This window comes from Triplophysa dalaica, chromosome 13 (assembly GCF_015846415.1).
Source record: "Triplophysa dalaica isolate WHDGS20190420 chromosome 13, ASM1584641v1, whole genome shotgun sequence".
Lineage (NCBI taxonomy): Eukaryota > Metazoa > Chordata > Actinopteri > Cypriniformes > Nemacheilidae > Triplophysa > Triplophysa dalaica.
In genome coordinates, this window is record NC_079554.1 from 14,824,348 (window position 1) to 14,837,343 (window position 12,996).

The 12,996-nt window shown below is 35.5% G+C and overlaps 1 protein-coding gene across 1 annotated transcript in view; it reads left to right on the forward strand.

The window, feature by feature from the left end:
- Window positions 1–12,996, forward strand: part of otofa (otoferlin a) — a 51,094-nt gene that overhangs the window by 12,052 nt on the left and 26,046 nt on the right. Inside the window, 3 exon segments of the mRNA XM_056765428.1 lie at window positions 722–810; window positions 4,396–4,495; window positions 5,687–5,883. Coding sequence (XP_056621406.1) covers window positions 722–810; window positions 4,396–4,495; window positions 5,687–5,883 — 386 coding nt within the window.

The following is a 12,996-nucleotide window of genomic DNA, read 5'->3' on the forward strand; positions in this document are numbered from 1 at the left end:
CTGCACTGATTAATTTGGCAAGAAACATTGTGGTCCCACAGCCTGGCAGTGGCGTACCGCTGTTCTCTATATCAGAGAGAAACACAATGCTTTAGCGACCCGGAGGGCAGCTTGTTTGTCTGTATAGATCAGAGTGCCAGATGGGAGTCCGTGTACTGGGATTTGGAGCAAGTTAATGGATCATCCCGTCGAGATGAGCACCAGAATAGACTGCCACAGAGTCAAAGAATGCACCAATCGGTTGAAAAGAAAGCGCAAAAACACTAATAAACTTACCTTCACAATTACCGTGATGTGATCATATTGGATGGTGATGGCAAACATTGGATTTCTCTGTATTTCATTTTTCTCTATTGCTATCATCAATCATAATCGAGAACAGGTAATACGAGTAAAGCACCTCTACAATTTAGTTACAAGGTGAATGTGTTTTATCAGGTGCATAAATAACAAAAGAGTCTTGACTTTGAGCAAACAGTTCTGTGAATCCCCTGTGCATGACACAACAACAACATCTTTAAGATGCCCTTATCTGTGCTTGTTTCCTGTTAGGTCATCAAAGTCCATTTCTCACAGAACAGTTTTTCTAATAGGGCTTTATGAGATGGTCAATAATTATTCAGATATCAGACTTGTTGATTAACCCAAGAATTTACAATGTGATGTTTTGGGGATTTTCTAGAATTTCTTATGAGATTATTGCTTGTTTGGTTTGTTTCAGGCGTTTCGATGGCCAATTGGGAGTCAGGTGGATGGCGATGAGATGCTGGAGATCCAAGTGTTTAATTACAGCAAAGTCTTCACTAACAGGTATGAGAATCAATGCACTACACTGATTTATTTTTTTGTGAAAATACCACATATGCTCAGTAAGTATATGTGCTAAATAAATGCAACAAACATATTTAATGAAGCAAAGTTGTTAGCAAAGCGTGAATATATTTTATATTTAGGTCCTGTTAATGATAACTGCTTTTGCCATCTTGTATGGATGACTGGTTGCATAAAAACCATTTTATGCAAATCCGTCCTTTTTAATCATCTAATCTCCAAAAATGAGTTTTGTTGTGCTTCTTTTCAGTGTGTTGTATTTGGTCTCTTACTGAAATTGTTGCCACTAAGACTAATTGCCATTTCCATGTCCAGTGATGGTCTAATTCAAGCTTTAGTATTTCGAGATTGCATACAGTAATTATACATGACAAGAGATTACAGGGTGCAGTAAACAAACAAATGACCTTACGCAACATCTCTCCTGTTAGTGTTGTTTATAAACTTTCCCATGTTATTAAGTAAGGCAACCTTTTCCCTCTCTCTTTTTCTTTCTTGATCTACGTTATTCTCTAGTAGCTAAGGAGAATCTCTTGTATTATTTAATGAGATTATTTTGCAACAGCTGAAAAAATTTACATGAAATAACAAAAACTTTGGTTGATGTCACCTTGTGCATATAGACCACTTTTCAAGACTGGTCCATGAGCACTTCCGGGCTCATACATTTGTTTACTTCTTTCAAGGTGGTCTATATGCGAATACATTTTTATACATTTTCAGATTTTATAAATTGACATAGTTAGCATGTACAATCCTGATTGTATAAAACGTACACAATTTGAAATTACGAAAAAACATTGACCTATTAATAAATGCTGTAAAAATGTTGCTCAATTGTTATTTTTGATGCCATACTGTAACCTTTCTGTACTTTTTTATATTTAATTCATGATAAATTTAAGTTAATACTTGACAGTAGTTGCATTGCAAAATGATAATGATAAAATGATAATAAGTAAAAACAAATTACTTCCTTTAGATTATGGAGGTAAATTTTCCCTGAAAAGGATATGTTTTTGTGAGATTGACATTTTTTACGATTAAGTGCTGTTTTTTGGGATGCCTTCCCAAGTGATAGATGGCTAACAGGGTTCTAGCTGTTTACCACTAAAAGAGGTGCCAATTCTGCCCTGCAGGTGTGACAGGACTGCCAACGCAATTTGTTTGTGGTAGTTTCCTGACATTTTGTTAGGATGAGTCAGATTTTAGATTGCCATGGCTGTTTATCGAGAAACTTCTTCAGAAAGGGCACGACGTCTCTTTTAATCTAATTCAGTTCCTTTTAAACAGGTCTGGCTTAACCATAAATGGAGAACTAAATTGATTGACAAACTTGATAAAAAGACCAGCATGTTCGTGTTAATTTAAGATGGTCTAGCCGATGTTTTTCATCAGCAACATATGCGGCTCAACCAGCACAGTCTTTCTTTTGAAATCCTTACTGTTGAAAGCCTGGTATGGACACCAGTACACCAGCATCTGGTCTATTCAGCAGGGCCTTTATTTTTATCAAAGATTGTTAGCTCTTGTAATTAAATTGTGGTGTGCAATCAATAGTTGCTACTTTGTTTTTGTTATCACAAACCAATTTCAGGGAGGTCACACCCCTCTTTTATGATCTCATTGACACTCATGAATGGAGCACTATATGAAGAGGCATCTGCTAAATATTTAAGGTGTCACTGTAACATATGTCAGTCGTGCAAGCCATTTGTTTGTTAGTTACAGGTGTAATTTATATCCATGATATGCATTACTTGGCTGATCACAACAACAAACATCATGTGATCTCTTGATCTTTGCAAACTCAGAAGACAACAGGTGTGAGACACATTATTTAAAGGTGCAGAACAATGTGAAGATTAGAAACTCAATCTGGTTTTGTGTCAGGTTATACATTAGAGATGAGTAGATGTTTCTCGGGCTGGGAACCCCAGTTGCTTCTGGCACGAATGAAAAGATTGAAATGTATTTAACATCGCCATTGTTTAAATGATGGGTTCTCAGCTCTCTACATTTTCAACTCTTTTATCTATCAGTTCAATTGTTGAATATCTATCACAATGATATGATGATTTGACTCCAGTATGTTAGATAAGGTAGACATACTGTACGAAATGTGCAGTGCTGTGGGTCCCAGGACAGGAGTTGAGAGTCACTGGTTTAAATGACCAACTGACCAGCAGATGGTGATCTTGTAGATGGCGTCCCGAATTTTAAACTTGCCTAAATCCATCTCTTGAGACACTGACATGATGACATTCATTATAAACTTGGTGAAATAAATATTGAGGAAATTCAGCAACGTGTATTAAAACATTTCAAGGTAAAGTGTGTACAGAAAAAAAAAGATTTTTTTTACGAACAAGCACATCTCAAATGATGTTCTTGAAAGGAAATTGTGTTAGATTTTGACATTTTTGTTTTAAATGTACAGATAGGCACACATACATGCACACAAACTTAGCTGGACCCCTGAGAATTTTCTGCATCTGACCACTTCAACAAAAGAATATGGACCTGACAAGGCAGGGCACAGTAAATTATAGAGCAGATGAAAGTCAATTGTCTGTTGTTTGTTCAGAGGATCAATAATGTATGTGAGGTCTTTACAATGGTTGATCGAAAGCAAGAACCTGATCCAGGATCAGTGAATTATTCACCCGTGAATACATACACACTGCGTGCCAGTCCACAGTCGGTCACAAAGCCATCATTTCAGCACAGACCCGGATACGTATCAATCACAATAAAGCTTTATGTTTTTTTCCTGGACCTGTCTCCAGTCTCGGTGCAGAAACAATGGTGCTGACTGTGTAATTTTACATTCTGATAAAGCTGTGGCTGTGGGCAAGATGCTTAAAGTGCTACAGTACCTAAAACCATTTTAATGGATGGGAGAATTGAGGGCATCAAGCAACTTTTTTTTACATGGATCTCTGGAATAGCTTATTTTCGTATTCACAGTCTTTTATAATAGATAACTGTAGATTTAACTGTCGGTCATGGAAATCAAGATGGGTACAGAATTAATGCTGTGTGTTGCACTTAATTGGTCATTTCAGAGTAATAACTTGGCTCCCTGCCTGTTACTTTTTATACACCCTGGTATGTTGATAGAACATTATAGTTCCACTAACAATCACAGAAATAAGATGTGTCACTGTCTGCCATGTGTTTATTAACCTGCTTATGATATTCGGAGTCAATACTTATGTGTGTATCTGAGTATATTTTTCTTTACATAGAAGAATGTGTTTGCAGTGGCAGTGGAGCGCTTGCAGCAGCAGTATGTTGTTGTAATTGAGAATGATTTTCCTATAATATTAGTAAATGGAAGTTTCTCTTTAGTATTTTAATTAAAATAATGGAAATTGCAATAAGCTAAAAATATTAATGTTTTAGGCACACTTTTACATTTATATACAAAATAAAGATTTAAATGTTTGTTGCCTATAGAAGTTCCCAATATTGCTTGGAGCCAAGGCATACTTACAATTGTGTGCATTCGTCCAGAAGAATCAGGTTGGATTATTATTCATATATGTTTTTTTTTTTCAGATTGATCGGCACCTTCACCATGGTTCTGCAGAAGGTTGTACAGGAGGGTCACCTGGAGGTGTCTGACACTCTTATAGATGACAACAACACAGCCATACGGGTGAGACACTAAGATCAGAGCCCATGCTTGTGTTTATGTGCTGTGTACAAATGGTGTTCACATACACTCACTACAACATCCTTAAACATGTTTCGCTATATGGTCCGGTTTTGCAGAACTTGCAAAAACCTGCCGTTGTCATGGTTACATGTCTACTCAGAGGTTATATTCAGTTTTTTTTCTCCTTCTTTTTGTCATCCAACATGTAGTGGGAATTTTATAAGGTCTCCCTCATATACTTATGCTTTAATATGCAACAGCTGTTTAATTGAAAAATGACTAAATATTGAAGCAATGTAGTATTTAGTTCATTGTATTATTAATGCCGATATTTTAATCTTTTGCCTCCAGCTAAGCTGCTTACTTCTAGATGCACATTTTGAGCCAGCACCTTACCATCCAAACAATTTATCACTGCCCCCATAACTGAATGATAAAGCACCAAACAAAATTAAATCAATGGTGAAGTGTGTGTCCAGGAGATATGCAGTTTTAATAATAAGTTTTCCAGGACATCGTGTCTAAGCTTCCCTATACTTGTAAATTATGTGTAAATTAAAATATGCTTGGGAAAATTAAAACCGAGAGAAGCCATGGTTCAAACAATGTAATGGGATTTATCACCAAGTAAGGAGATCGGAGAAACAAAAAGTTAAATCTGTCATTGTCTTCTCATCCCCAGGCTGCTTTTTCCAAAAGTATTAGGTCACTATTTACAGGCAACCTTCGCATAATCTTAATTTGTTTCAATATGAGTTAAAGTTATAGCATTTTTATAATGTATATTTCACCTCAATGTGTTTAAGTTATAGAGTCTTCATAATAGACATTTCGCCTTAAATTAAAATCAATTTGTACACGCAACTATGTATTTTACATTTACATAGTCCCATAAGACCACATTGAAATGTATAGGCCTGAAGTTTGCTTAAGGCTAGGCATGTCCTTTTGTTAGTAAACGTGAGAAGGAAATGTTAACCGATGCTGACTGGCTGATACTGCCACATGTGATAGCTTGACCTCAACAATTATACTTAACACTCAACCCTAGCCCTTTAATTTAACCTAAACGTTTTGTCCAGACTAGATAAGGATCTTGCTTCTGAAACCCGTGCGGCTGTTAGTTCATTCCCGCTTAGCAAAAACATCACCATTCAGTATAAGTTTATTGTTCTTTTTGTTTTATTTCAGACAACTGTTTCCATAGAGATCAAATATCAGACCATGGATGGGAGTGTGAAAGTGTGGAGTGACGGGGAATTCCTTGATATTCCAAACGACTGTGATGGAACCTTCCAGTTTGAGACAGATAGTCTGCTCTCTGGACGCAGCCAGAGCTCAGGAACCTCCCCTAGAAGATCCATCCATGGCATTCCCACATTCCGCAAGTGAGTCTGATCTTAACTAGACAAATCATGACCACCAACACTCCGTAACAAATCTGACAAAATAGGGCACAATATAGTGTATTAATACGAAGGAATTTTCCGTATTCATTTTTACAGTTGTTTTACCTGTATTTTACATTTTCCAATCCATTAAATAAGATCTAATCTTTAACGTTAATCTCCATTAAATAAAGGAAAATGTACTGGAAATTTTCTGCTGGTACTTTATCTGTTTTTTACAGGATTTTTTTTACAGTGAATATAACAATCACCCACATCATCATTGTCCATAAAGGTTATATTATGAGTCTTATTAGTTACCTTTTTCCTGCGAACAATTTCTTATTAACAAATCTTACAGTTTTTCTTGATTGCTTAAACAAATTTCTTGAAATTATGCCTCGTATTCTCAAAATACTAAACACAAATTCATAACACCTCACCCAATTCCCCAAACATCCTATTTTCAGGTAAAAATTAAGCAAATACAATTAACAAATTTGTAAACTTGACAATCACAAATTTGAGGGTGCACACATGCTACAGTTTACTGGATACAGAATATTGAAATTTCTCTCATAGAAAGTGTGTACTGTAATTATACTGTATGTTTACAGTAAGAAGTATAAAGCCCAGTAGATGATTCTAGGATGCACAACTTGACACTTCGGTTCATAATATTGTGTGTTTTCTGAATTAGAACATGGTCAACATTTGCAAAATGAGTCTGTTTTTGTGTGGGGTTTGTACAAGTTGGAGTATTGTTCTGAGTGTGTTTATAGATGTCAGGGAAATGGTGAATTGTTTCATTAGTCGTGTGTTAGTAATCGAGCAAAAACTGTGTTAGGCCGTCATTTTTACAGTGTTGAGATTTTTGCTGAGTAATGTGATTGTCTTGGCCTTTATGCTGAATAATGTGTGGGATGTATTGATTTCCACTAAACCCTACAATCTCTACAGGTTATCTGATTTATAACAGATAACTATATAGTGTACATGTACCTCACTTGTCCAACGAAGTGCGTGGGCAGTTTTTTTTTTTTTTTTTGGTGTATGTTTATAAATTGATGTGTGTGAATGAATCGACTGGCGAAGAATCTATATCACTGTTGTTAGGTTATTAAAAAATATTAACAAGGAAAACGTTATCTGTTTCTGGCCTCTCAGCGCTATTACCGCCGTCTTAACACCATATAAAAGCTTTGGTGCTGTAAAGTTATTCATTGTAGATTCTTTTGTATTTGCATAATGCTATTTATCTTACATTTAGAAATAAGAAGTCATACAGGATCAATAATACGATATGTGCTAATACAAAGTTACTAGTTTCAGCAAAAGCTAGATCAATACCTGTAGAGAGAAAGAGAGAGGGTTAGTACGTTTTTTTTTTATTTGTCATTCAAGTATTCACAGAAGAGATGAGAAGTAGGTTTTGAATGTTGTGAAAGAAGTGGTTGACTGGACTGAGTTAGGAAGAATGTTCCACAAGGAAGGAGTTGTGAAGGACAATGAGTGGGAAATGCAATTGTGATTTTATTTGTGCTATTACTTCTCGTTATGTGTTCAATACAAACCCTGGCAAACCCTCGAGTCTTTCAGGACTGTAATATATCCCCATATATTCAAGAGTTTAATTAGAGTTGTTGTTTTTCTATCCCTAATAAGTAAAGTAAAAAGTAAATCAGCTAATATTTTCTTTATTTCCAATTTTTTCAAGTATCCACTTATGAGTTATTTCTATATATGCTGCCAGTTTACAGGATTCAAATGCTCTACTATTAAATTTGCCTCTGGTTTAAGATCACATTTTCAGGCTGGTTAATAAATCATGTTTTTCGTAAATATGTTATCTCCTTCGGCAAAGAAACGAAAACGTGACGACATCCTAGTTCTGTATCAGCCACCGAAGTGCTTCAAAAGGGAGGCCGTTGGTTGCAGTTCACAACCTCAACACTAGATGACACTAAATTTCATACACTGGACCTTTAAGGACCAGAGTAATGATGGTCATAAAAAAATATTAGAACTGATTTTGGTCAAATTTCGGTTTTGTTATATTTAAATTATATTTAATTTACTCTAGATGACATTTCTCTGAGTTACCTGTAAAACCCTTTATTTACATTAAACCCTTCCTCTTCTGAACTTCAGTCTGGTTGTTTTGCAGTAATTACAGCAAATTGGTAGTGCAGATTCTGAACTGTGCGGGAGTTTCCTTGATTTTTTGTTGTAAAGCTTCTATGTGAAGAAAGTGTGTATGTGTCAGGCTTGAGTTTCTAGATCCCTACAGGGTATAGCAAGACTGCAGATCTGACTGACAGTGTTCTCTAATGTCTCCCCTCCCTTATCTTATGCTCTCCCCAACACATCTTGGGTTTTGCTTTTTTTCCGTTTTCTCATTTTCCCCTTTTTGTGGCAGAATCATGCTTTTGATAGTTACAATAAAACATTTCTACAATAAAACATTTCTGCATGCTTTAAACTGAATTTGTTCATGGTTATGTGTTTGACGAACTTGAGAGGGTATATTCAAGTTTGCATAATTCTCTTTTGTATTTGCGTATGATGTGTTCCCTCATTGTTTTGGGGATTTGACTATGTGTCATTTGAACAACCTCCATCACTGACCAATTTGAAAAAGCTTTTGATATCTCACATCTCAATGAGAACATCCAACATACGTTTCCCCCTTCATCAGCCTTTCGTGCACAACATCATTAACATATAAAGAATATCTTTACCATCAGCTTTAAAGATGGTGCTTTCATGTTTGAACAAATCAAAGTTGAATTTTCATGTTGCAAAGAGCCAATTGTGGGCCGTGAGGTACTGATCGGATTTCCGATTTTTGAAGTAGCCCAATGTTTGTAAAGTGAGTTTCATTACAGTTTTATCTCACTGAGCTTGACGCAACGACAGGCAGAAGCTTAAAGTGAAAAGAGAACAAAGGTATTTTCTCTTTCATGCTGCATATCTCTCGTGGTTTAGTGTTTTTCTTGCTGTCTAATGTTCTGCCTCTTACATTTACTTCTCTTCTCTTGCATTAAAACTGTCACTTTGTTCCACTCACACACTTTAGAAACTTTAGACATTAAAGGCACCGGTTGTTCAATAATTCACACTCATTAAACAGCACTGTGCGTCATATTCATTGTCGTTTGAAATAGAACTTAAAGACGAGCACTTTAGTGCATTCCTGTGTCTGTTCACTAATTTTAAAACTGCCAAAATGTTCAATCGCTGAGAAACCTATGCATTGTATAAAATGAAGAAGATGTCTAATTTTATTGTGGGCCTAATAACAATAACGTGAAACTTTAAATTTGTTCTTTTTATACGGCTCATTTGAATGCTTGATTCTGATTGGTCAGTCACGACATTCCAAGGGTTTTTATTTTCAAATAACAACCGCTCAAAACTAATAACATCCTGTAAGCCGGGATGCTGCAAACTATTTTGAGAGAGGCAGTTTAATATCGCATAAAATGTATTATAAAAATGTCTTTAAAAACATATAGAACATAATCTTTACAAATGATTAAACCAATTTGCCTGTTTGTGACGTTTGAACCGCTTTTCTCCATAATAAGCCCCATCAGTGTGATACAAGACTTGCTTGAAACAAGGGCTTATTTCTGCGATAACAACCGGCTGCCTGTACATTATCCCTAACTGAACAGTTTGAGTTATGTGTGTCAGTCAGAAGCAGTGTTATGTAATTTTCTCTGTATTTGTGGCCAGTAAAACTTGCCTCAGTTACCGAGGTCACTCAAGCAGGGCTGATAAAGTATTTATTGTACTGTGCTTCTATGCTTTTCACTGCATTACATTCATCTCTTCATCTGCGTATCTTTCATGTATATGTTGGGTTATAGCCAGACTTTTCATGGAGGACTCTGTACTTGACATATGAAGTTAAACAAGAAAATGTGAAAATGATGACAAAACATTTAAACGAACTCACTTTTAAGAGTTGAAAAATAATAAAAAGTGTGTTTTGGGGGATACTCAACAAAATACGTCAAGCTATTGTTTGCTTGACACAGTGATGATTTTTTTCAGAATTAAGAACCAAAAAATAAGAGAATGCATTTTCTCTTTATTCAAAGTACAGTACTGTACATAGAACAGTAATGACAGGCATAAAAAAAGCAGAATTAGAACAAATTTTGGTCAAATTTTGGGTTATGTTTTGTTTAATAATATTTAATTTACTGTAGATGAAATTTCTCTGGGTTATCTGTAAAACCCTTTATTTACAGTAAACCCTTCCTCACCTGAACTTCAGTCTTGCCTCAGTTACCAAGGTCTCTCAAGCAGTGCTGCTAAATTATTTATTGTTCTTTGCTTCTTTGCTTCTGTGCTTTTCTCTGCATTCCATTCATCTCTTTGTCTCCATGTCATCTCTGCATCTGTATTTATTTATGTTTATTTATGTTGTGGAATAGCCAGTCTTTTAATGTAGGACTCTGTACTTGACATGGGGTTAAAGAAAACTATTACAAAACGTTTCAGAGAACTGTCTCATTTTTAAGAGTTGAAAAAAGAATAGAAACTGTCCTTTGGAGGATGGCACAACAGAAAACGTCAAGCTTTTGTTTGCTTGACACAGTGATGTGTTTGTTTGCAGAATTAAGAATGAAGAATAAGAAAATTCATTTTCTCTTTATAAAAATCACTGATTGTTAAAAATACTGTTTTTCCATTTTCCGGAGATACAAGGTTTTTGAACAATATGTTACATTCAGTTTGCACTGTATACTAAACATTTTACTGCTGGAAGTCTAGCTGAATTGACAGGACCCATGACAAAATGTTAACAGGCCCTTTAAGCCGTGTGTCCACCGAGGCGTTTACGCCTGTGGCTGGCGTGTTTTTTCAATTGTTTTCAACGGTAATGCCGCACTTGAAAAATGACTTAGTTTCCGGGAGAATGTCCAAGAAAATTAATATTTCGGAAAGTGTAGATAGAGTACTGGGAGAGTGTATCAAGTATAGAAATACTACGTCATATGTCCAACTCGTTTTTTAACAAGTTAACCATGTTAAGCATGAGAAGCCATAATGTTTAACATTGTAAAGAAGTCAGAATGCAATACATAGCATGTTAAGTAACACATTCTGCTTACAAACAAGGCAATCTGGTTGGTAAAGCAAACTCTATAAAGCACAGAGATGTTCTATTATTTAGTTTCTCTGGGCTGTTTATTCTGAGTGATGCTCAAGGACCGAGAGAACTTTACATAATGTTGTTCGTGCTCTAGAGATGTAGCCTTGGGTCGCCTGTTTCTCCTCGACTGCTGAAGTGAAACTTTTGATTAAACAGAGCTAGTCTCATCACGCTCTGAAAATCATCTCATTAGTGTCCAGTTACTTTGTGCCCTTGTCTAGATGCAATCCTGCTACCCTCTGCTTCTTGATTTTGTCCAAATTAAACATTTTATGTCCAAGTGAAAGTCCAAATGTGGTGTGAAACATTTTAAAAGTTATTTGAGGTCTCTGGGGACCATGAGAACCTTAAGTTACATAATTATTCTGTTATGGTACTGTCGATTTGTACATCTCTTAGCCCCAGAAATTGTATTGTGAAAGGTATCAAAATAATTACATTTTTAGTGTGGAGGGAAATGAAAACATTTTTATAATTTATAAAACAGTGGTTAACACAGATAACAGTAACTAGAATTATAGATTAAAAAAAGGAGTATTCAATTTAATATACCATAATTGTTTGAGAGTGTGTGTGCACTGGTGTTTGTGTGTGTGTGTGCGTGCTTGTGTGTGCGTGTGCACGCGCGTGTGTGCGTGTGTATGCATGTGTGTGTGGTCACATACTCTCCTGTTACTTTTTCAGTCATACCTGTTCATCATCTCATGTTCTCTGTTTATTGTGAATGTCCCTCTCAGTGCGAGCAGTGTCTCTTTTTCTGTGTATTTAGTTGCTTGGGTCTGTACTAGCCACTAAAAATGGACATATAGTACACCTTCTTGTCAGGAATATCTCACTCGCCGCCCCTGTGGGCTCAGTACACACATTTCTCTGTTGGTCAATTTCTAGTGGTTGTCAGCATATGGTGAGTGTCTTGTATTTGGTGTTTCTGCTTTTCTGTTGTGTGGCTTATACACTCTCTGAAGAAAGTGTATATATATATAAATATACAGAACTGTAGCCCTGAACCTACAATAGCCACCACTGGGGTGGAGCTTCCTTTTTGTAACTTTTTATTACAAATCATAAAATGTTATGCCTTTTAAGGTACACAATTGTACCCTTAGGACCTGTTGTGAACTTTTAGTGCTTTGTTTAATCGATGGATTCTACAGATAAAAAAAACAAATATTACTTATTAAGATCAAGATGTCATTCAGAAGTATTATCCCTATGACCCTCAATTTTGGGGCAAATTGAATTTTAAATGTAACTAACATTTATTCTCAACTTCTCTACCCATGTCAAAACATTTTATACAAGCAGATGCTGTTTACTAGCTTTCAAGTTTTAGTTGAGCTATTTTAAAGTTTTAGTGTTACTAATCTTGTCTTTTTTGATGCAACCTAATGATATTTATCATTATATATTATGATATTTATTCTTAGAAAAAATAAGTAGGAAAAAATGGTTCAGATAAAAAAATTGGACTTCTGGAAAATGATGATTATTATTATTACTTTTGTTAATAAAAGCTTGCAAGACTTTATCTTGCATGTAATATGAGACGATCATCAAATACAGCATTCAAAGGATGCACATCCACTATCAGACTGAGGGGCAAAAAAAGAATAAATTACAAAATAATGTACATTAGAAAAATTACCTGTAGGGCTAGAAAAGGTCTTTCCTGTAGCTCTGTGGTAAGAGCATTGCGTTTACAACGCAAGGTTGTGGTTTCGATCCCAGTTGATTACACATACCAAAATATAAATGTATTAGATAATGAAATGTAAGTCACTTTGGGTAAAGCGTCTGCCAAATGCATGAATGTACATTTAAAATTAAAAACTCAATGAAGTTACAAATCTGACACATTTTATTCTCTTTCCTCAATGGAAAACCAAAGAACAAAATAATCTGGATTTCTTTCATCTGGTTCTAGTATCCATATCCACAGATCA